The sequence below is a fragment of the Cynocephalus volans genome, chromosome 4, assembly GCF_027409185.1.
Source record: "Cynocephalus volans isolate mCynVol1 chromosome 4, mCynVol1.pri, whole genome shotgun sequence".
Taxonomy (NCBI): domain Eukaryota; kingdom Metazoa; phylum Chordata; class Mammalia; order Dermoptera; family Cynocephalidae; genus Cynocephalus; species Cynocephalus volans.
This window is the reverse complement of record NC_084463.1, coordinates 13,685,887-13,710,554: the sequence shown is the minus strand read 5'-3', so window position 1 is coordinate 13,710,554 and position 24,668 is coordinate 13,685,887. Positions and strand designations below refer to the sequence as shown.

General features: G+C 39.5%; 1 protein-coding gene across 1 annotated transcript in view; it reads right to left on the bottom strand.

Moving 5' to 3' along the window:
- The window catches only part of RNF214 (ring finger protein 214), a 41,030-nt gene extending 16,748 nt beyond the window's left edge, over positions 1–24,282 (bottom strand). Inside the window, exons 1-6 of the mRNA XM_063095684.1 lie at positions 24,210–24,282; positions 22,101–22,216; positions 18,510–19,020; positions 17,757–17,816; positions 14,169–14,309; positions 11,186–11,325 (exon numbers count right to left, since the gene is read on the bottom strand). Of these exons, the coding sequence (XP_062951754.1) occupies positions 11,186–11,325; positions 14,169–14,309; positions 17,757–17,816; positions 18,510–19,020; positions 22,101–22,213 (965 nt within the window). The 5' untranslated portion in view covers positions 22,214–22,216; positions 24,210–24,282. The remainder of the gene's footprint in view (positions 1–11,185; positions 11,326–14,168; positions 14,310–17,756; positions 17,817–18,509; positions 19,021–22,100; positions 22,217–24,209) is intronic.
- Between the last annotated feature and the right edge of the window lie 386 nt (positions 24,283–24,668).

The window sequence follows — 24,668 nt, the reverse complement described above, 5'->3', positions numbered from 1 at the left end:
AGGTTGGCAAACTACAGCCCATGGGTCAAATCCAGCCTGCCATCTACTTTTGTAAATAAAGCTTTATTGAAAAATAGCCTCACTCACTTATTTTTCTTTTTTTAAATTTAATTTTATTTAAAATTTTTTATTAGTATATTCACTGTTACAAATCATACTTATTCTTTATACCCCTTATCCAATCTCTCCCCTCCCCCATCTTTCCTCCTTCCCCCTCCCCCTCCCACCTCTAATAACCACAGATTTGTTCTCTCCATCTGATAAATGAACTGTTCCTCTGATGGCTTATTGCCTAGATGATCTGTCCAGTACTGAGACAGGTGTGATCAAGTCCTCCCCTATTATCGTAATTCAGATGCTTCTTCTATTACTCTGGGTATGCTTTGTGGAGAGAGAGGACTTCTTCTTTTTTTGGCGGGGTGTGGGGGGGTGTGGTCTCCCTGCCTCTCCTGTGTCAATGCAGTTGAGAGTCTGGCATGCCATTTACATGATGGCTGTGACTGCTGCTATAGAGACTAGCTGCTTTTGTGGCAGCCATGGCAATTATGGTGGCTATAGTGGGCTACCCATGTGAAAATGGTTTTTGGGATATGTTCTTTGCCTGGTTGCAGCTGGGTTTGGCTTCCCCAGGCTCCATGGGTAACTATTCAAAAGGACATAAGGTAAATATGCTCACAAGGAATGAACAAATAAGAACCCTCAGCAGAGGAACAAAAACTATAAAAAAAAGAACTAAACTGAAATGACAGAACAGAAAAATACAATTTTAGAAATATGAAATTCACTGCATGGACCTAACAGCAGAATAGAAACAGAGCCTCAGTGAGCTGAAGGACAATATCGAAAAGTTCAACACACATGAAAGTGGAGTCCCAGAAGGAAAGGAGGAATGGGGCAGAAAAAAACATTTGAAAATAGTGTCAGAAAATGTCACAAATTTGCTGAAAGACATAACAGATCAAGAAGTTCAGAAAATGCCACACAGGAAAATTACTAATAAAATCACACCTGGGCAAATCAAAGTTAAACTGCTGAAAGCTAAATATACGGAGAAAATCTTGAGATAACCCATAGAAAAAAATGACATAGTACACAGAGGGGGCTGGCTGGTTAGCTCAATTGGTTAGAGCATGGTCCAGGATCTGATCCCTGTACTGGTCAGCAAAAAAAAAAAAAAAGAAAAGAAAAGAAAAATTGAAGAAAACAATATGAATTGTCACTGACTTCTTATCAAAAATGAAAGGAGCCAATTTATATTATAATAATATCTTTTACTGGATAAACAAATTGTGGGATATTCACACAATGGACTACATAAGGAATGAACTATTGATATACACGTCATGGATGAATCTCAAAAATACACTGAGTGAAAGAAGCTAGACACAAATTTCTAGAAAAGATAAGTGTAATATAGTGACAGAAGCAAATCAGCATTTTCCTAGGAATGGCAGAAGGAGAGAACAGTGATTGAGAAGGAATACAAGGAACAATTTAGGGTAATGTTCTATATTTAGGGTAATGTGCTATACCTGGATTGTGTGAGTATTTACGCACCTGATTAATTTTTAAAAACTAATCAAAATGTACACCTAAAATAAATATTCTTTATTGTATATAAATAATATCTCCAAAAGTTGATTAAAAAAAAAAAATCTAAGAAATTATCCTAAGCTTCCACAATTAAGACTATGAAAAATTCCCAGGTAACTTATCCAAGAAAATTATAAGTCCTTCTGACACTCAGCATAATCAGCTATTATGTAGTTTTCCTTTATGACGCATTCTGCCAGTGAATTAAGTGAAACAGATGTATATTCTGGGAGGAAAGGCCAAATTAAATTGGAATTCTAAAGAATATTCAATTAATTTTCAATTTACATAGCACAAGAGTAGACCTAAATCCAACCATATCAACAATTATATTAAGTGTAAATGGACTAAGGGCTGGCCCGTGACTCACTCAGGAGAGTGTGGTGCTGATAACACCAAGGCCCTGGGTTCGGATCCTATATTGGGATGGCCGGTTGCTCACCGCTTGAGCGTGGTGCCGATAATACCAAGCCAAGGGTTAAGATCCCCTTACCGGTCATCTTTAAAAAAAAAAAAAAAAAAAGTGTAAATGGACTAAAGGCTCTAATTAAAAGGCAGTTTGTCAGAAAAGATCAATAACAAAGACCCAAGAATATGCTGTCTAAGAAACATATAGAACATGGATAGGTTGAAGGTAAAAGAAAGGAAAAATATATACAATGTAAAGAGTAAGCACAAGACTCCAGTGTCTATATCAGTATCACATAAAGCAAACTTTAACATAAAGAGTATGACCAAGATAAAGAGGGACATTTCATAATGACGAAATGGCCAATTTATCTGGAATATATAAAGCTGGAGATCAGGACACACCACCCCAAAATATATCTCTATGGCATATTATTTCAAACTGATTATTTCAAGAGACTGCAGATACAAGAGTAGCTCTGAAAAATGCCCCTTTTAAAAAGAAAATTTTCATTAGTAAAAGTATCTCTATCACAAAAAGCTGCTCCAAGACAATTTTTATCACCTGAGAGACTTTTACCTGCACAAGGCAAACTTTATATTCACCAGACATTTCTTCCTCTCACCTTCCCATAATTTCTCTCTACTAGCCTGCAGAAGCCCCGAGTCCCCTATTCCTTTCTGTAGCTCAGGATGCTACATAAGCTTCAGTCATCTGGCCCATCTTTGAGTCTCATATTTTTATGGGACTCCTGTGCATATATACATGTGCATATAATTAAAAATTTTTTTCTCCTGTAATCTCTCATGTCAATTTAATTTGTGGCCCAAAGAACCTAGAAGAATGGAGAGAAACTATTTTTCCTCCACTATAAAAACAACTGCAAGCATATATGTATCTAAAAACACGGCTTCAAAATATAAGAAACAAAAATTGACAGCTTAAAAGGAAAAAGAAAAAAGCTATTATCATAGAGATTTTAACATCACTCTCCTCAGCATCTGATAGAAATTTTTTTAAAAAATGAATAATGTTCCTCAATAAGCATAGACACAAAACTCCTTAACAAAATATTAGCAAATTGAATCAAACAACATATAAAAACAATAATATATTTGTCCATGTCAGGACCCCTCCCAAAGAACCAGGCTTCATGGTATTCACATTCTGTGTAGTCCATTTCCACACTAATTAGGGTTGATCTTGTGACTCACTGTAATCGAAAGAATGCCACAGAAGTAGCACTGTGCCAGCTCAGAGTCTTAAGCTTTAAGAAAGCCTGACAGCTTCTACTTTGGAACTCCTAGGACTCTGGGCTATCATGTGAGAAATCTGGCTCCTCTTCTGGAAAATCTACCTGGAGAGGAAGAAGTGCTGAGACTAGATGGCAAGAGAAAGAGTGAGAAAGGCATGATGTCCCAGTGTCCCAGCTGAGCCCAGCTTTCCAGATGTCATTGCCAATATGTCAGCAAGATGAATAAAGCCATCATCGATGTCCTAGCCCCACCTGCCACCTGACTGCAACCACAGGAATAACTTCAAGTGAGACCAGCAGAACCATCCACCTGAGATGCAATCAAGCCAAAGAATTGTCCGAAATGATATTATTGTTTTAAGACACTAAGTTTTGGGTTAGCTGGTTAGCTCAGTTGGTTAGCGCACAGCCTTATAACATGAAGGTCACGGGTTTGGGTCCCTGTACCGGCCAGCCGCCCAAAAAAGAAAAAAAAACACTAAATCTTATAGTGGTTTTTTTATACAGCAATAGATAATCAAAACAATTGCCCTCAAGAAGCTAACTATATGATAAAAGAAGCAGTTAGTAAACAAAAAAAGGCCATGGAGAGGTTGACTACAGAAGTACACACACCAGCTATGTGAGTGAGGAGGAAGATCATAGTTGGTCAGGGTATGTGAAGGAGAGGGAGGTGGAGTATCTGGGAAAGCTTTCTAGAGCAGGTGACACAGGCTGAGTTTTAAGTGCATTCAGGATACTGCATATACTAGTTAGGTATAAAACAGCATAGTGGTGTGGGGGAGTGGTAAAAGTTATAGCCAGGACATAAATAGGGACTAGGTAACTGAAGGCCTTTTATACTAAGTAAAGAGTTAAAACTTTACCCTAAATACAACAAGTATATAGTACTATGATGGTTTTTAAGCAGGAAAATGACACTATCAGATTTGTATCTTAGAATGATTTCTATGATAGCAGTGAACTAGACGAATGAGAAGGGAGGCAGAAGGAGGCAAAGAAAGTTTAAGCCTACCCCAGTAATCTAGGGGATCTGATGAGAACCTAAACTAATACAATGAAAGGGTGAATGGAGAGAAAAGGATAATTAATATTAAGAATCTATAACATGGCCTTTAATTGACTTTGTGATCTTCAGAAGTCATGCCTCCTCCCAGGTTTCAGTTTCTGCAGTTGAAAAATCAGGGTCCTGCGCCCCCTCCCACAACCAGGCACACCACCAGGGCCTCAAGGCCTGCCTGGGGTCCTGAGGCACAGATCTGGGGACTGGACCCCCACCACAGCAAGGCACACTGCCAGTGCCAAGGAGCATGCCGGTGGCACTGCCTCCATGTGGGTGGCCCACCACAGCAGCCACAGCTGCCGTGAAGGTGGCTGGAAATCACAACCACCATGCAGATAGATGGTCCACCAGCCACTGGGGTGCACTGACACAGTGAGAGTCATCAGCAGGAACCAGGAGGAAAGGCATCTAAATATCTGGGGACCTGGACACACCTCTCAGCATTGGACAGATCATCTGGGCAACAAATCAACAGAGTAACTACTGCTCTTTTGGAGGGAGAGAAGAGATCTAGGGTTGTCAGTGGTGGGAGGAGGGAGGGAGAGGGGGATGGGGAGCAATTGGACAAGGGGCATAAAGAATGGGTATGATTTGTAGCAATAAGTATACTAGTAATGTTGATTTGATCAACATATGTCAACATTGAACCCCCAATATATGTATAATCAATTATGATTCAATTAAAAAAAGAAAAAGAAAAATCAGTCTAGGGTCCTAGACTGGGTCATTGTTATGGACTGCATATTTGTGTCCCCCCAAAACTGATATGTAGAAGCCCTAATCCCCAATGGGATGGTATTTGTTTTTTTTTTTTTAAAAGATGACCGGTAAGGGGATCTTAACCCTTGACTTGGTGTTGTCAGCACCACGCTCAGCCAGTGAGCGAACCGGCCATCCATATATGGGATCCGAACCCGGGGCCTTGGTGTTCTCAGCACCACACTCTCCCGAGTGAGCCACGGGCCGGCCCCCCAATGGGATGGTATTTGGAGGTGAGGCCTCTGGGAGGTAATTAGGTTTAGATGAGGTCATGGAGGTGGGGTTCCCATGATGAGATCAGTGTCCTTATAGAAAGAAGAAGAGATCAGAGCTCTCTTTCTCCACCATGTGAAAATATAGTGGGAAGGCCACCAGTGCAAGCCAGGAAGAGGCCCCTCACCAGAACTCAACCATGCTGGCACCCTGATCTTTGACATCTGACTCCAGAACTATGAGATGTAAGTTTCTATTGTTTAAGCCACTTACTCTATTGTATTTTGTTATAGCAACTCAAACTGACTATGACCGTCATTTCTAAGATCTCTGCCAGTATGAAGATTATCTAACTATTGATCTCGCCTGTACATGGCTAAAAGATGTAATTTATCCTTGGTTGGAAACCTCTATTTAAAGGGTCAAGTTATTGGGCCGGCCCGTGGCTCACTCGGGAGAGTGTGGTGCTGATAACACCAAGGCCACGGGTTCGGATCCTATATAGGGATGGCCAGTTCGCTCACTGGCTGAGCGTGGTGCTGACAACACCCAGTCAAGGGTTAAGATCCCCTTACCAGTCATCTTTTTTTAAAAAAAATAATAATAAATAAAGGGTCAAATTATTGTTTTGGCCAATGATGTATTATACTTCCCTTGTCCACTTCTCAACTTGGCCCTGTCCGTGAATTCAGCACTGATGAGTTAATGTATGTGAAAGTGCTTTATAAACGGTCAGACCTTGTCCAAATAAAAAGACTTAAAGACTTAGCATAAAAGTGGATGTAATATAGTAGAGAGGGCTAAGAGATAGGAATTTAGGATAACCCCAGTATTCAACTTAGGCACTGGAGGACATAGTGGTGCCACCTATGGAAAAATGGTAGCAGCAAGAGGGAACGTGATTCACATATAGGTACAAAGTTTAGACTAAGACACAAGAACAGGAAGAAACGATTAATGCATCTGTTGATAGGAAACTGAAAGATGTTGTAATTGATGGCCTCTATTTTTTCAGTGAAATAAAAGGCAAGATTGTCTGCTAAGAAAAAGGAGAGAAATGGTGGAGATGGAGTTTAGAAAGAGACATAAAAGTTTGAGACAGCCCTCAGAGGAAAAGGGAGCCCTGAAGGTCCAGGTAATGTTAGAAGTTATAAATTTGTTCTGGCCCCAAGACACACAGTTTTATGATTTTCTCCAGCAGCACACAGCAGCCCACGTGTAAGACTGGAGCGGTCAGGTGGCTGACTTGACCCAGCACTGAAGTACTAGGGAAAAATGAAATGCAAAGTACAAGGCATCAAGGTACGTGATGGTAATGGTAAGCAAGTAATTCAAGTAATGAACCATAAGTCTAGGCAAGCTAAGGAAAGAAATCCTTCCAGGGAGCTGACAGACTGGTTGGAAAATAGAGTGAGTTAACTGAACAAGAAAGAGGTCTTGATATGGTCTAACTGGATTTACTGGGAATGAGATAGAAAGCTAGAAGGACTGAAGGCTATGGTCAAAATATAGAATGTTGTGACTGCCTAGCTTACTGCTTTCCACCTAACAAACACTCACGAAATTTGTTGATTGCTACACAAGCTATTGGGACTACACAGCACACCACTTAAACACAACAGCATTTGATGAGAAACTTCTAAAACAAATCCTCTTGTACCCTGTTGATTTTAATTTAGAATAGACTCTTAATATCACATCCAGAGTAATGCTCCCAACAATAACTCCTTTGATCAGTTGTTTTCTTACCTGTCACTCTATCTTATGAGTTCATCAGGCAAGCTCAGAAGATTAAAAAAAAAAAAAGGAACCTCGCTTGATGTTGCAGTTTTTATGCTACTTGTCCCAAGATACATCTATAAGAATATAAATCAATTGATGATGTCCTTTAAAGCATAAGCTCGTACCAGCAGCCACCAAAAAAAAAAGAATAAAAATCACAAGCTCACCATCAGCCTTACTTGCTGCCATTCTCAATAAGTCACTGTTAAAGGCAGAGAGTGACCGAGAAGAGCACTAGAGCCTTCTAATGCCAGCAATAACCTTGAAGGATACAAGCTGGGAACAAGAAAGTGTCCCCACAAAAGCAAGACAAATTCCCTGACAAAACAGCCAGGTGTCCAGGAGAAAAAAGTTGAATACATGACTAAACTAAACGTTTGATCTTTTAATTTTTGGTCAATTCAGGTTGTCTTCTTGAAAAATCACAATTACACTGAAATACAGGGTCATTCAGAAAGTTTATCAAAAGATTCATATTATCTTTTAATTCTATTTTTCCACAAACTTTTTGAAGTACCCTCATACATGGTAGAAGCAAGAGTTACTACCTCCACGTACTACAAAGCACTTAGCAGATTTCTATTAAGTAAATTCATCTTTATATAATAAGCATGTGAAATTCTCCTAATTTCCAGTTCAATGATCCAACAAATACTTATCAAATAATTTCCAGACTATATGGCACTGAGCTAAGTGGTGTAAGAGAACACAAGAGAATAAATTACTTCCAAAAAAGTTCAGTTTCAGTTCAGGAAGAAATGGTTAACAAAGATTTCACAAAGGAGGCATAATTTAAGTTGAAACTTTTAAGATGGATACGACATCTTATAAAAGAACCCCATTAATTCCTTGATTTTGCAAGCCAGAAATATGGGAATTATCCTTAAGTCTTTCCTGTCCACCCACATCAAACAGTGCTGCCCCTGATGTCTTAACAAACGTGTTCACTTCTCTCATCCCCACAGATAGTACTTTAGTCTTGGCCACCATTATTCTAACCGAGGCTCCAACAGGATGAGTCTCCTAACTGGTCATCTATATCACTCCAAACCGTTTGCTAACTGCCCAAATGATCTATCTAAAATGCAAATGACATCATTTGATATTCTTCTTCCCTTAAAATCCTTCGGTATCTTTCACTCTCAGGAAAAAAACCCAAACTCATTAACACAGTATATGAGCCTTTTCTGATTTGGCTTCTGCCCTTCAACAGCCTCATTCCTCTACCTCACTTCTCAGTCATTATTCTTTCTCGTCTGTGGCCCCCCTACCTGCAATGTCTTTCCCATTTATGGCCTAGCTAATTCTTCTCTACTAGGGTACTTCAAAATGTTGGTGGAAAAACAGAATGAAAATATAATATGAATCTTTCCATGAACTTTTTTTTTTTTTTTTTAAAGATGATTGGTAAGGGGATCTTAACCCTTGACTTGGTGTTGTCAGCACCATGCTCAGCCAGTGAGCTAACAGGCCATCCTTATATGGGATTTGAACCCGTGGCCTTGGTGTTATCAGCACCGCACTCTCCCAAGTGAGCCCCAGGCCGGCCCTCCCCTGCAACTTTTTTGAAAATTTCAAACCAACATAAGTTAATTGTGTTAACAGAATACAATAAACATACGCCCTTCATCTAGGTTCATCAGTTGTTACACTTTTTGCCACATTTACTTTACATTGTGACACTTAACCCCTAAAACTTCAGAAAGTATCTCTTAAGAATAAGAACATCTTTCAAATAATCAAACAAAACCATAATCACACCCAAAATATTTAACATTGATATGTTACGTAATATGTAGTCCATATTTGTATCTTTCCTATTATTCCAAAATGTCCTTTATAGTTTGTTCGTTTGTTGTTTAATCCAGGATCAAAGCAAGGCTCATGCACTGTACTTGGTGGTCATGTTACCCCCTGACCTTTTAGGACTCAATTCTGGAATCATATCCTCTGGGAAGCCCTCTCTGACTCCCCCTATCCAGTCTGGGTTACACGCCTCTTTTAGACACTTTCATAAGATCACTATTGTAGTTTCATTATGCTATTTTGTAATTATTGGGTTTATTTAGCTATCTCCCCTAATAAACAGTAAGCTCCTTGAGGACTTTTTATTCTCCAGGCCCATGATGTCTGGCTTATAGTAGCTATTCAATAAATGTTAGCTGAATGAAATGAAAGAAAGAGCTATGAACAGGAAATATGACTGTTATGAACTGAATTTTTTTCCCCAAAATTCATATGTTGAAGCTCTAATCCCCAATGTAACTGTATTTGAAGTAGAGCCTTGAAAGAGGTAATTAAAGCTAAATGAAGTCACAGGGGTGAGGCCCTAATCCAATAGGAATAGTGTCCTACACAAAGAGGAGGAGGGGCTGACTGGTTAGCTCAGTGAGCTCAGTTGGTTAGAGTGCAGGCTTTCATCAGCAAGGTCACAGGTTCGTTCCCATACCACCCAGCTGCCACAAAAAAAGAGAGAGAGAGAGAGAGAGAGAGAGGAAGAGACACCAGGAGTGTGCGTGCATGGAGGAAAGGCCATGTGAGAACACAGAGGGGACAGCTGTCTGCAAGCCAAAAAGAGAAGCCTCACCAGAAACCTAAACTGCCAATATCTTGATGTTGGACTTTCAGCCTCCAGAATCATGAGAAAATTAACTTCTGTGTTTAAGCCGCCTAGTCTTGGTATTGTCATGGCAGCCCAACATAATTAATTTAATGACCAAAATCATTTTGTCCACAGTTCCTATGGATGATGGAATGCTAAGCAAAACCTAGAACAAAATCACACACAGAAGACTTATTCCCCCCACTTGTGAAAAAATTAACCCCATATTTAACAGAAAGAATGACAGAAAACATCATCCTGACACTCATGACATACACTTTAAAAAAAAAAGTTGGATCTTCAAGAAAATAATCAACAAAACTGTTAGTATCAATCACCATCTGTAGCTATTCAATGAGATGGAAAAGAAGATAGAGATACATAAAGAGTCCAAAGACTGCACATCAAAAGGAAATCTTTCACGGGACTAGAATAAAACTACAGACTCATCTTCCCAACTTCCTATGCTTCATCTTCCCTACAAAGACAGTGAAGACGATGACAGGGGCCATGTTGTTGTGGGGTGGTAGCAGACGTTTTGATTGTTAATGCCTGGGATAGTGTACTGCTCCAAGTACATTCTTCATAATTGCTGGAAAATGATCATCGTAGACAACTGGCTCATCTTCTAATCATTCAGTATCATCAGATTCTCAATAGAACAACTGACTGATCCATAGGCCTTCTCCCAAACATTCTTTCTCATGTTGCACTTCCACAGTTAATATCTTTCAGACATGGAAAATGATTCAGCAAATGAGTTCCACTTAGCATTCTGACACATTAGCAAAAGCCAAGATTTTCTTGATAGATGAAATGCATTTTAATAGAATTTAAGTAAAATCATCACAGTATTCACTGCTCTTTTGATTTCCAAATAGTTCATTTTATGAAACTTGAAAATTGAGAATGTGCCCAAATTCTACGCCCACCCAGCTCTAGCTGGAGTACCCAAAAGAGGACACAGATCCACTAAATAATTCTTTCACAAATAGCTTACAATATTATTGTTTGAAATTTGCTCTTGGTGCTGAATAACATAGTCATTCAAAGTGTTTTCATGGCCTGAACTTGTAAAAAAAATCAGGTTATAAAGCAAGCAAAATAGGTGTTAGATGCATATCAAAATCTTGACCATACTTGGGACCCAACAATTAACTATTATTTCAAGGTATTTATGAATCTCTGAAACTTTTTTCTATTAAGTCTAATGTAGGGTACTGAAAAAGCTAAAGTCAGTGGAGAATTTTTACTTGCATGCTTGTTTTTCAAATAAAAATTAGGGACTGGCCACTTAGCTCAGTTGGTTAGAGCGTGGTACTGATAATACTAAGGTCCAGGATTCAATCCCTATACTGACCAGCCACCAAAAAAATAAAAATATAAATTAAAAAATTAAAATTAAAATTAGTCCAAAAGAAAATAAATTACAAACACAAATGGGCCTGGCCTCTTATGTACATATATACACATACATGCAGGGTTTTTATTCTTAATACTGTAATTTACCTTCTGCCCTTCTCACAAAGCTTCTCAATTTCAGCTTTCAGATCTTGCTCCTTCTGCAAAAACTCCTTCTTTTCTTTCTCTATCTTCTTCTTTGTTTCTTCCCGCTTTATTGTCACATCCTGAATAGCCTTTAATATCTCCTGAGTCCCACAAATTATAGTCACACACAAATAAAAAAGGAAATAGGTTAGTTCTTTTATCTGAACATCATTTTCAACTATCACAAATTCACTTATTGACTTTAGTGAATTCAAATTGAATCGAAAGAATCTGGTTGATGACTAGCTACAAAGGCCAGTATTCAAACCTAAGTGAAAAAGTTACAGTAATGCAGATTTCAACTCAAAAGGAGAAAGAATTTCTAACAATCACAACTGTTCAAAAATGGAATATACTGCCTTGTGAAACAACAAGCTATCCACTACTGGTGTTCAAATAAAGGCTGAATGAACACCTGCCAAGAACACCTGCTGAGAAAGGCGTTCTTGCACCAGGTGGGATTTTGTTACATCCAACAAATATGGTCCTGTTTCACTTGGTTTTACTTTATTATGTACGGGGGGTTTTCGTTTGTTTGATTTTTTTACTATTTAACAACAACAAAAAATATACAAGAGTACTTCAAAAAGCTTGTGGAAAAACTGAATTAAAAGATAATACGAATCTTTCCATGAACTTTTTGAAAAGCCCCCGTGTGTGTGTGTGCACGCGCGCGTGTGTATTTGTAATAAGAAGTCAAATAATACAAAAGTGATAAAAATTAAGTCACCCCTGCCTTCATACCACCTCCACTCATAAGGTAATCAATGTGTTAACTGCTTTGCATCACACTTTCACATCTTTCTCCATTCTCACACAACCACATGTGTACTTATGTATGTATTTCTTTGCTTTCTTGTTTTTTTTAAATAAGGTCATTTTATATACATTTTTCTGCATCCTGATTTTTTCACTTGTCATGAAAATACTGTTAATAAATATAGATCTAATTTAAAAATAGCTACATAATGTGATATCACATATCTGAATTATCCAACCATTCTGTTAAAAGTCCATCAGACTGATTCCAATTTTTTTGTAATTACATTTCTAATCTAATCTAATTAATTTTTAAACAATAGTGCAATTAATATTCTGTATGTCTACACTTTCATACTTCTTTCTGTAAAAGAACTCCTAATGATGAGATTGCTAGGTCAAAGTATATAAGAGTACTTCAAAAAATTCATAGAAAAACAGAGTGAAAAGATAATACAAATCTTTCCACAAACTTTTTGAAGACCCCTCATATATATATATTTAAAATTTTAACTGACAATTCCTAATAACCTTTCCAAAAAGGTCATGACAATTTACACTTCTATCAATAATCTCTGAAATAGTTCATTTTTCCTTGCCCTTGACAACTTATCTCGTTTTTGTCACTCTCTTGGGGGAGGGGGAGAAGGAGAAAAAGGAATGATATCTAACAACTGTAATGTTCATTTCATTAACTTCCATTCTTTATTGTTTTTACTGTCTCCCCCAACTAGAATAAGCCTTCAGTAAAAGCAGAGACTGTGTTTTGTTCACCACTAAATCTCTAGAGCCTAGATCAGGCACTAAAAAAAGACCTGCTGAATGAATGAATGAATACCAGTGAGGCTGAGCTTCTTCTCATATATTCATAATAGACTTGCTTTTTCTCTTCTGTGAAATTACTGTTTATAACTGTGGTAGGCAAAATAATACACTACCCGCCCCCACCAAAATGTCCACATTCTAATCCCTGGATTACCTTCCTTAGCAAAAGGAACTTTGCAGGTGTGACTAAGGTAAGGACCTTGTGATGGGGAGATTATCATGCATTATCTGGAGGGGCCCAATCTAATCACATTAAGTCCTTAAAAGTGTAGAACAATTTGCAATTGTAATAAGGAAGATGTGACTAGACGTCTAGATCAGACAGATGCAATATTGCCAGCTTTGAAGATGAGGGATAGGGGCCACAAGTCAAGGAACACAGGCAGCCTCTAGAAGCTGGAAAGGCAGTGAAACATACTCTCCTCTAGAGCACCCAGAAAGGAATGCAGCCCTGATGACACCTTGATTTTCACCCAGTGACACCCATGTTAGACTTCCAATCTATAGAACTGTAAGATAATGAATCTGTGTTTTAAGCCACTAAATTCACAGTAATTTGTTATATAAGCAGCAATAGGAAAGTAACGCAATAACCTTTCCTAATTTTTCTCTAGATTGACTTTTACCATGAATTTGTAAAAATCTCAGAATGTTATAGATATTAAACCCTTTGTCAGAGATACTACAATTATTTTATCAGTCTAATATTAATTTTTCAACAGATTTTTGTATTGTTTGCCATACCAACCATTTAAAACTATATAATTGAATTGATTAATCTTTTTTGTTATGGCTTCTGGGTTTTTTCTCTTGCTTAAAGCAACCTCTTACAATCTGAGGTTTCATATTCTCCAAAATTTTTTTTTTTTGTCTTTTTTTTTCGTGACTGGCACTCAGCCAGTGAGTGCACCGGCGATTCCTATATAGGATCCGAACCGTGGCGGGAGCGTCGCTGCGCTCCCAGCGCCGCACTCTCCTGAGTGCACCAGGGGCTCGGCCCCAAAATTTTCTTCTAATTTAACTTTTTTTTCCTAAGTTTTATATGCAGATTTTTAATCTACTCAGAATTACATTTTTTAATGTTATATGAGACAGGAATATAATAAAATGTTTTCCAGGTAGACAGTCAATTATATCAACAAAATACATTAAATAAATAATACTTTTCTCTCTGAACTAAAATAGGAGTGAGAGTTTGGACAAGATGCCTCCAAAGGTTCTTTTCATCCTTAAAATTCTACTATGATAACCATTAAAACGTAAATACTGTTTTTTTATTTCTATTAACACAGAAACAAAATTAAAGTTTGATCAGAGACTGTTGTTTAACTCATTAACAATTTCAATATAAGCAGTATACCTGGTGATTCTTCATTTCTTCTTCTCTCCTTTGCTGAAGTTGCTTTAATTGAACTTGCAGCTGATTCTCCACCTGCCTCTGCTTGTCCAGGACCTCCTGGTAACGCTCCTTCAACAGGGTTCTCTCTGTCATCATTTTATCCTATTGGGAACAACATGAGAAAAGTTTATCTCCCCATTTAATCACTAGAAACTTTCACCAAATGCCTGTTCAAGGCATTGTGCAAAGCTCTTTGGCAGCACTGTCCAATACTGTAGCCACTGGCCAATATGTGGCTGTGTAAATTTAAATTAATTAAAATATAATAGAGAAATCCAGACCCTCAGTTGCCTAGCCACACCTCAAGTACTTAAAAGCCACGGGTGACTAGTAGTTACCATACTGAAAAGCACAAATAAAGAACATTTCCATCACTGCAGAAAGTTCTACTGAACAACACTGCTCGAAGGCAAGGGGTGGCAACCTATGATCTGTGGGCCAAATTCAGCCATTGCCTGTTTTGTTTTGTTTTGTTTAAAAAGATGACTGGTAAGGGGATCTTAACCTTTGACTTAGTGTTGTCAGCGCCACACTCTCTGAAGTGAGCGAACCAGCCATCCCTATATGGGATCCGAACCCATGGCCTTGGTGTTATAAGCACCACACTCTCCTGAGTGAGCCACGGGCCGGCCCAGCCACTGCCTGTTTTTGTAAATAAAAGTTTTACTGGAACACAGCCATACCCACTGGTTTATAGGTTGCTTTCATACTACAGCGGCAGAGTGGAGTGGTTACAGCAGAGCCCCTATAGCCCACAGAGCCTAAAATACTTACTACCTGACCCTTTACAGAAAATGTTTGCCAACCCCTGCTCCAGGAGATAAGATGAAGGAGGCATTTTACTATCCACTAGGAGAGAGAAGAAAGAATGTGCAAAAACAAAGAACAGATTGCCTACTCAAAACGCATCCAGGCATAGGATTCCTTAGAGGTTATTAGCACTGAAAACTGAAAGATCCACTACGGAGGTCTGGGGAATCTGTTATTCAGACTGAGCAACTCAACAAGCTCTCATATAAAGTAGGGATTAGAAGTGAGGTTTCCAAGGACCACAGTTCAGCTCTGCCTCCCCGTATTAGTAAATCTAGGAAAGCAAAGGTTACCTCTCACAGGGAAACTAAAACTTAAAGAGGGTCAAATTAAAACACATTTGGTATAAAACAGCCCATATAAAATTTAAACTGAGAGCATTAAACTGACTTTGTTCATTAAAGTATAACTATTTCCAAAGAAAAGAGGTTTTAAAAGTAAATGAGAGAAAACATACACGATCATAAAAAATAGGCTCACAAATAAAAGCCAAAAAAACAAAAACAAACAAACAAAAGGCTCTCAAAATGGCACTTTAGCTTTTGCATAAGCTAGTCCTTAGTCCACGTACTGAAATGTGACTAAGGCTCCCAAACAGCTGATTCCTTAGCATCGCATCTTTGCAGAGATTCTGAACCTGGGTTCTTATGGATGGCCCTTAGGGGATCTTTGAGCTCCCTGAAATTGATGTGTGTGTGTGAATTCTAAGATGAGAATTCAAAGTTTTCAAAAGATTCTGAAAGAGGACCCTCGCCCATAAAAAGTTGAAGAAAGGTTCAGAAGCAATAGATGAAACCAGTAGATTAGAGGACTCTTTTCTTTTTAAACACAACTCTTTGTCCCCCTCATGTCCATGATACATCTTTAGAAAAACACAGGATAAGGAAAAAAACATTAGTATCATGGAAAGAAGTCTCAAGTACATACTATTAGTACATACAAACAGATAACTAAAAGGCATACAGTAAGTATACTTGATCTAATTCATCTTATCTTAATGAGCCAAAGAGTTGTTATACCTGTTGCTTTGTTTCATCAGTGGCTAGTTGGTTCCTAGGACCAGGAGTAACAATTTCAAATGCAGGTAGTAGGCGCTCACGATAAATGCATACAAAGCCAATCTTAATACTGCCACCAATCTTAATATGTGCCTAGTTTCACGGCCTTTTCAACAGAATGTGGGCCTCACCACCAATCAAAAGAATATAGCCAAACAAAATATAACCCTGGGCCTTTTTTGGCCCAATGGCTTGCCAGGTCTCCACCCCTGATTCAGAATGATGCAAAGCTTATTTATGCCTTCTCCGCTGGCTCCTTCAGCTGCTATCTACTCATCTGAACCCCAGCTTACTACTGTAAGGACAAAATAAGTACTCTGTATAAAGTGCTTAGAGTAAGTGCTCAAGAAAAGGTGATTCCCGCCACAACCCCCGGCCCCCTTTCCCTGAGATTCTCTTCCACCCTGATTTCCACCCAGCCCATTTCCATCAGGTCTCTCTTCTCTATCTGCCTGTTATAAATAACTCCTGAATTGCTACTCTCTGTTTAAAGACTCTTATTGGTTTTATCTGATTAATGTACTCCAATAACTTACTTCTTTCCATCCACCCCTCAATTTCTTCAATTTGAACCAACCAAATATCCACTTTCTTATCTGGTTGCTAAAAGCACTTTTCCTCTTTATACTGCTCTCCATTCAATTAACACATCTTACCCTAAAGACCTCTTTCTAATGCTAGGGTACCTTTCCCAGGATTAGCTTTCTTCTTAAAAAATATACATTTATGTAACTATGCAATTAAAGGGTGAAAGTTTTAGCCACAAAATGCCTGGGATAGATCAATGGGACCATTTTAACAAAGATAAATGTAAAGTTCTCTATCCAAGTTTTAAAAACCGACTATCCAGGGATGAAATGAGAAAGACACAAGTAAATGATACATGAAAAAAAGACTTGATGGAATTTGACCGAAAGCTCAAAGTGTGACAAGACTGCCAAAATAAGTTAATGTAAGCTTAAGAAATAGTGTCTAAGATGAGAAAAACTAATAGATCTACTGTATTGTGAATTAATTATAGGATCACTTTTTTTTTTAAGTCTTTTATTTTATTTTTATTTTAATTTTTTTTGGTGTCTGGCCAGTATGGAGATCTGAACCCTTGACCTTGGTGTTATAACACCATACTCTAAACAACTGAGCTAACCGGCCAGCCCAGGATCACTTTTTTTTTTTTTAAAGAAATATTGATAAAATGGAACATGTCAAGGTGAAAGTAAACAGGATGATGATAAAGGACTGAAAAAAATATCATATGAAGAAAAGAAGAATGCTAAAAACATCTGGGGATGTTCTACCTGGACAAGTTTAGACTTGAGGAATAAGTACAGAAGGCATTCAAAAAACTTTCAATATATGTAGGGCTAACAAGTAGCCCTAAAGAGAGGAACTAGATTTATTCCAAAAAATGCAAGAGAGAGCTATACATGAATTTATACAGGTTCTGTCCTTATCTCAGAATAAGATCTAACAATAAAAACTATTTTTGAAAAATGCAACAGGCTGCTTGCTTTGTGAGGTAGTAAGCTCCCCTTCTCTGGAAATAATCAAGTAGAAGTTAGCTGACTGTCAAGGATTTTGTATGAAGATTCCTGCACCTTTCCCAACTGAGATGATATGCCTCTAGGTCTTCTGCTTTAAGAAGGTTTCATATAACAACAATAACAGTTTAAGTACTTACCAGATTCTTTTCAATATCTTGATCTGTGTTTACTTCTGAATCAGCAGTCTTAAAGTCAGTCTATAAAGGAAGAAACAATTATATTCAAAACTACTCAGAGACACTTTAAAAGAGGCAGAATTACTCTAGTACTTTCACCTAGAAATCTGCCACAAGTAGCTAAGAAGCAAACTTTTTGATCTTTCCCCTTATCAGCTACATAGCAAGAGGAGCAATGTAGATCTGGCAAAGGGACATAAACATCCACACAATGCATCGATCATGTATCCCACAAAATAACTTGAAAAAAACCCAACAACTGACTGAGAGAAAGCATCAAGTCTGAGATGAGAATTTTGTCCCCTACAATCTATTATGCCCATACTTCCTCCTACAACAAAGCACACCAGTCACTAGAAGGCAGGATACACTGTACTTCTTAAGATGTAGGTCAGAGAATTAACAAGGATTCCTCCTGCAAGGACAAAGATGGGAAATATAAATGCTGATGACCTGCACTCATCAATTACTCAGCAAAGAGATTACATGTAGGCCATAAAGTTCCTACTTGCCATACGATTAGACACTGGCTACCGGCTTTCTTATTTTTTGAATACCAGAATGAAGTCATTGCATGGTACTGTATGAAAATAGTATGATGACTGACAGCAAAAAAAAGAGACAGAGTAGTTCTCCATCAAATATGAAGAAATGTCTCCTACCCTCAAAACACCCCCCAAATTTCATTTTAGTAGTAGAAACTTGATACTTGACCTGTACAGCAATGTTCTGAGAAAGCTTCAGAGAAGAGCTATCCTGATCATCATCCTGATCCACTCTGACTCCTTCAACCCCATTTGTTGGAGGCACTACAAGTCGTAAATCCAAGCCTGTGTCCCTGCTACCTTCCTTTAGGATGGAGGCTTGTGGGGATTTCTCTTCAGAGCAATTCCCGGAGGCAAGCTGCTTTGTATGGCACCCTGCCTTAAGAGACCGAGTGACTGGATGGAGGCTCTCCTGGAGGCTTGTGTCCCCCTCCTCTCCTGCTGTGCTGGCCAAGTCCTTCAAATCAGACTGTGACCCACCGCCAGAAAGACAAAGGGCTGTTGCTACCAAGTTTTCTCCTAAAACCGCCTGGTGCGCTGCTGAAGTGTCACCTGCTGATGAACCGGGATTCTGCTCTGGGTGTTCCAAATGGACATTTCTGTTATTCTCCTTGGTTATCGTTTGGCTACTTACACTCGACAGAGGCAAGTTCTTCTGCTTCTGTGCAGGGTCTTTGGGGCTATCAAAAACATAAGATAAAAAGTTTCTCTCTCACCCAGTCTTAAAGAGGATCAAGCATATAATACTTTCAACATAATCACTAGAAGAACAAAACTAGGCTATACAAGCCACCCCAACTATCAGAATGAAGAACTTAGTTTCTATCCTATGATTTCTACCCCATATGCAGGTAGTATAGCTTGATGGTTAAGAATCTGGGTTCTGGAGAAAGTCTACAATAAATACCCAAACATAAATGACTGAATATTGAAAAAATGTTTGAGGACCAATTTGATTAAGTTTTGGGGATATAAATGATATCTATAATAGCCTAATGTTAGTTAAAATATTTAATTTAGGCCGGCCCGTGGCTCACTTGGGAGAGTGTAGTGCTGATAACACCAAGGCCACAGGTTTGGATCCCTATATAGGGATGGTCGGTTAGCTCACTTGGGAGAGAGTGGTGTTGACAACACCAAGTCAAGGGTTAAGATCCCCTTACTGATCATCTTTAAAAAAAAATTTTTTTTAACTTGGTTACATGTACTAATTTAGTTACACATAGTACCTAATAAATAAAATATAACTTGGAAATGTTGTTTTTATTCCACTCTCCTGTTTCACAAAAATAATTTTCATTCAAACTCATTATACAGATCTTTGACCAAAACTGCTTTTTAGGTTCTTCAACAGTTTTCCAAAATATAGCATCTTCACTGCAAGTTGTCTAAAGTACAGACAATTTTGAATCCAAAATTGAAACTGTCGGGGGCCGGCCCATGGCTCACTCGGGAGAGTGCGGTGCTGAGAACACCAAGGCCCCGGGTTCGGATCCCATATAGGGATGGCCGGTTCGCTCACTGGCTGAGCGTGGTGCTGACAACACCAAGTCAAGGGTTAAGATCCCCTTACCGGTCATCTTTTAAAAAAAAAAAAAGAAAGAAAGAAACTGTCAATAGAAATTTTACACCAGACAGCAAGTATACATATGCATAACACTGGGATAGTCATGTCATTTGTCATAGTCACAGCCATTTAATATTTTGGTTTTAAGAGATCTTTAAAACATATTTACAATTTCATCCAACATTCACAACTGTAAGTTTTTCACCAAGAATTAAATTTATGTTGTTACTTTGCCCCCTCCCATTTCTTTAACTGATTCAGTCAACTGACGCCCTTAAGCATCTCAAACTAGCACTGACTGAGGCTTCAAGTCAATGTGTCTTTCTTTCCTCAATACCACTTGCTCAAAATAAAACAATTGAGTGAGTATCTCATGATATGAGAATCTTTATAAATACTCTAAGCTGATCCTTCCTTCTAGGAATTAACTGTGGAGCGTGGGGGTGGGGGTGGAGGGGGTGAGAGAGCACTTAATTATAAATTTTGGCATATCCAGTACTTGCGTTTAAATCCTGATTCTACTATTTACTAGCTGTTTGACTTTAAGTAAGTTACTTCATACATAAAACAGAAATAATATTACCTACTGTAGTAGATTGAATTATGTCCCCTCAAAACTCCCTGAAGCTTGAATTGTGTCCCCCAAGTTGTATGTATTAGAAACTTAGCCCCCATTGTGCCTGTTTAGAGGGTGGGAAATCCTATTATGGTAATTGAAAGATGGAGGCTTGAAGAGGTAATTGGGTTTTAGGACCCTGCAATAGTGAATGGATTAAAAATGGTGGTCAGGGTGTGGTTCTTAGGACTTTAAAAGGAGAGAGAAGAGTTTCTCTCTCTCTGCCCTCTCTGCTTCCACCATCTTGCAACATGAGACCCCTGAGTCACCTTAGCCACCACCTGATGGACTTTGTACTTCCCAGCCTCAGAAACTGTAAGCAGTAAGTGTTTTTCTTTATAAATGACCCAGTTCCAGGTATTTTGTTATAAGCAACAAAAACGGACTAATACACCTACCTAATAGGATTGTTATAAGGATTACATGAGATAATGCATACTAAATACTTAGTACAGTGCCTGTCTCAAGTAAACACTCAATAAATCTTAGCCGCTATTATTATTACCAGTAGTATATGGTCAATTTTATTTACAAAATGAAAACATAAAGATCCAAATTTATGGTCAGATTTACTTAACATTCTCCCCCATTACCCCTTCACTAACAAACATCTCTTCTTTTAAACAAATATTTATTAAGTGCTCTGGAGTTAAACAAGCCTGGGTTCAAACCCTGACTCCAGCATAGACTAGAAAGCTTGGGCAAGTTACTAACCTCTCTGTGTCTCAATTTCCTCACCTGTAAATGGGAACAATAATATTAGCACCTACCTCCTGGGATTGTTGTGAGGATTAAAAGTGTTAATACATATAAAACTGTTAGTATAGTATTATCTATCGAATTAGGTCCCAGGTACTACAGAAAAGAGTTGAGGTAGAATACACAGTCAATTTAGTTCAACATTGTACATAACAATGTACTTACAAGCCAGTGTAAGACTCAAGGTTGGATAATCACAATTCCTGCCCTCAAGAGTTTAGATAGGAGGTAAAATGTATACACAAAGCAGTAAGCCATATGAACAAAGATATCTAGATAGATACACACATATATCTGTGTTTATATATGTATAGATACACATATATTGATGCATATCTATCTATATAATATAAAATGTCCTATATATACAAGTATGATATACAAACATATGGTTAAATTAAGATAAAATCCATGTAGGACAATGTAGGGAAATATCTGCATTTTTTATTTTTTTGGTGGCTGGCTGGTATAGGGATTGAATCCTAGACCTTGGTGTTATCAATAACACCCTCTAACCAACTGAGTTAACCGACCAGCCCTAATATAGTTTCGTTTTTTGTTTTTTTAAATATTTGCACTTTTGATGAGTTTGATCCCCTGTATTCTATTTATTCCACAAACATTTAGCATACCTGATGAGTATCAGATGCTGTGTTGTATACCAGAAATACAAACACAGATCAGGCAGTCCCTACCTTTAAAAAGCTTAATCTAATGCAGTGCTATCAGAACCAAAAAGAGGAAATACCAGCTACAGAAGCCCATCTTGAAAGCCCTTTACCCAAATGAATCTTCCCAGTCAAGAATCCACACATTACCTTAGACCATCTGAGAGACCTTCATCTGATTTGGAAGCACATAAATTAGAAGAGGATTCCGGAGGACTGGAGGCATTGGCCACAACACCAGCTACCTCAGACGCCGCCATCATGCTCTGTACGTTCAGAAACAAATTACAAGCTACAGGTTTCAAAAGTTTAAAATAAATCTATCTTTCCCCTTCGGAATGTCCACACAACAGAGTTGTTCCAGAAAGGAAACACAAAGAAAACTTGAGCTCTAGGAGAAAATACCTAAAGTATTCTGTACTAGGATATTAAAAGAGCCACTACTGGCAATAGGTCTCAGTAGGCATCAAGCCTCAGGAGTCACTATATTTATGTAAATATCTAGGAGACTGTGCAAAGCCTTTATTTTCACTTTTGGCACAAATGCAGTCATTTAAAATAGTAGGTCACAGTTTGTGAGAATTTTCCAAATGGTCCACATACCTACCTTGTCTACCATCATTTATAAAAGATATATATATATATATATATTTTTTTTTTTTTTTTAAAGATGACCGGTAAGGGGATCTTAACCCTCGACTTGGTGTTGTCAGCACCACGCTCAGCCAGTGAGCGAACTGGCCATCCCTATATGGGATCCGAACCCGGGGCCTTGGTGTTATCAACACCACACTCTCCCGAGTGAGCCACGGGCCGGCCCGTAAAAGATATATTTTTTTGAGACCGGCCCACGGCTCACTCAGGAGAGTGTGGTGCTGATAACACCAAGGCCCCGGGTTCGGATCCCATATAGGGATGGCCAGTTCGCTCACTGGCTGAGCGTGGTGCTGACAACACCAAGTCGAGGGTTAAGATCCCCTTACCGGTCATCTTTAAAAAAATAAATAAATAAATAATAATAATAATAATAACAATAATAAAAGATATATTTTTGGGCCTAGTATCAATAATATCGTATGTTTTAAAATCACTTTATGGCTGTTCCATTAAAAGCAATATCCATTAATTGAAGTGAAATTTCAAGTGAAATTTTTCGAAGTGTCTACATATAAGAGAACAAGTAACACAATATCAGGCAATCCCAGTATATAACTTTTACTGTCAGTGTGTTCCCCACACATGGGAAAAGTCTGATACCCAGGGACTGAGCAAAGTACACACTTTTCAGAGGTACTACAGTGGTGCAAAAAAATACGGGAATCTTGATTACTCTAGCATGAAAATGAGAAGCTGAAAAACATGGTAATAACAGTAAGACAACCCTGACAGATGCCTTTTTTTTTTTTTTAGATCAAAAGGTCATCCTTCAGGCTGTAGGACAAACTCTTGGCCTTCTACGGTGAGAAAAAAAAAATACTTACGAGGTGGGGGAATGTAAGGTTAGTTTACTTTCTTGTTTTTATTTTAATAGCACCACAGATATACCCCTGAACCCTGAACAATGTATAGGGCAGATATAAAGACCGGGCTGTGTCAACACTTTAATCACAGCCCAGACACCCTCCATGCGTCAGTTTCCCTCATTACACAAAGCTTCTGGGAGAAAAATGGGCCCCAAATCTCCATTACTTCCCCCTCAGGTGCAAACATCCTGTTTCCAACAGGGCCCAGGGTCGAGGTTCCTCGATGTCGAGTAAAGAAGACCTCAGGGCAAGGGTCATACATGCAACTCGGTAGATAGAGAGCTCAAGGGGGGGGTTGCAGGGGGGGCCAGGTACCTCTGGCTGGACTATCCAGTGTGCCAAAGAGAATCCCGCAACTCGACGACGACCACCAGCGAGGTGGCGACGCCGGGAGCGATGGGTCCTCGGGGGAGAACGGGGGACGGACGGGAAGGGGACAATGGGAGTAAGCGGCGCCGGGTGGCCATGGCTACCCTCAATAGGGGGCTGCTAAGCTGGCCACTTGCTCCATCCAGAACCTCCCTCACACTTTCCCCTCGGCCCCCCACCCCACTGCCAGCCCCCATCCCACGTCTAGGCCAAGGCCCCCGCCCCCATCCTCACAGTACCATCCACGCCCCCCGCCCCGACCCCCACCCCTTCCCCTCGCCTCGCAGCCACTTCCCCGCACGCCCGCCCGGCACACACCTCCCGCACCGCGCCCCCGGGAGGAAAGGGGGGGAGGGACGGGACGCACCTGAGCGGGCGGAGCAGGGGGAGGGGGTGGCCGAACCACGGGGGGAGGGGTCGAGCGCCAGCCGCGCGCGACACCTCCCACTTCCGGCGGCGCGAGCGGAGGGGGCGAGGCTCGGTCCGGGAGAGGAGAGGCCGCGGTGGCGCCGAGCCGCCCCCGACGGCGCCCTCTGGCGGCAACAGCTGACGCCGCCCGCGGCACGGGGGTGCTGCCGGAGACCCCAGGTCGACTCTCGGGGGTCGCAGGGAAAAGGGGCGATCCGACCGCGAGAAGAAAGGCGGCCTGGTGGAGGCAGTAGCCCCTCTGGGGAGGTTACAGGGAGAACTGGGGCCATGGCAGTCAGAGGAAGAAGAGCAAGGAGGTGTTTTTAAAGGTCGAAACCGAGATGCCCTTTTCAGAGGACGCCATGAAGAGGAAACCTCCGGGAGGGACCCTGTTGAACGTGCCCCGAGGATTCGGGGT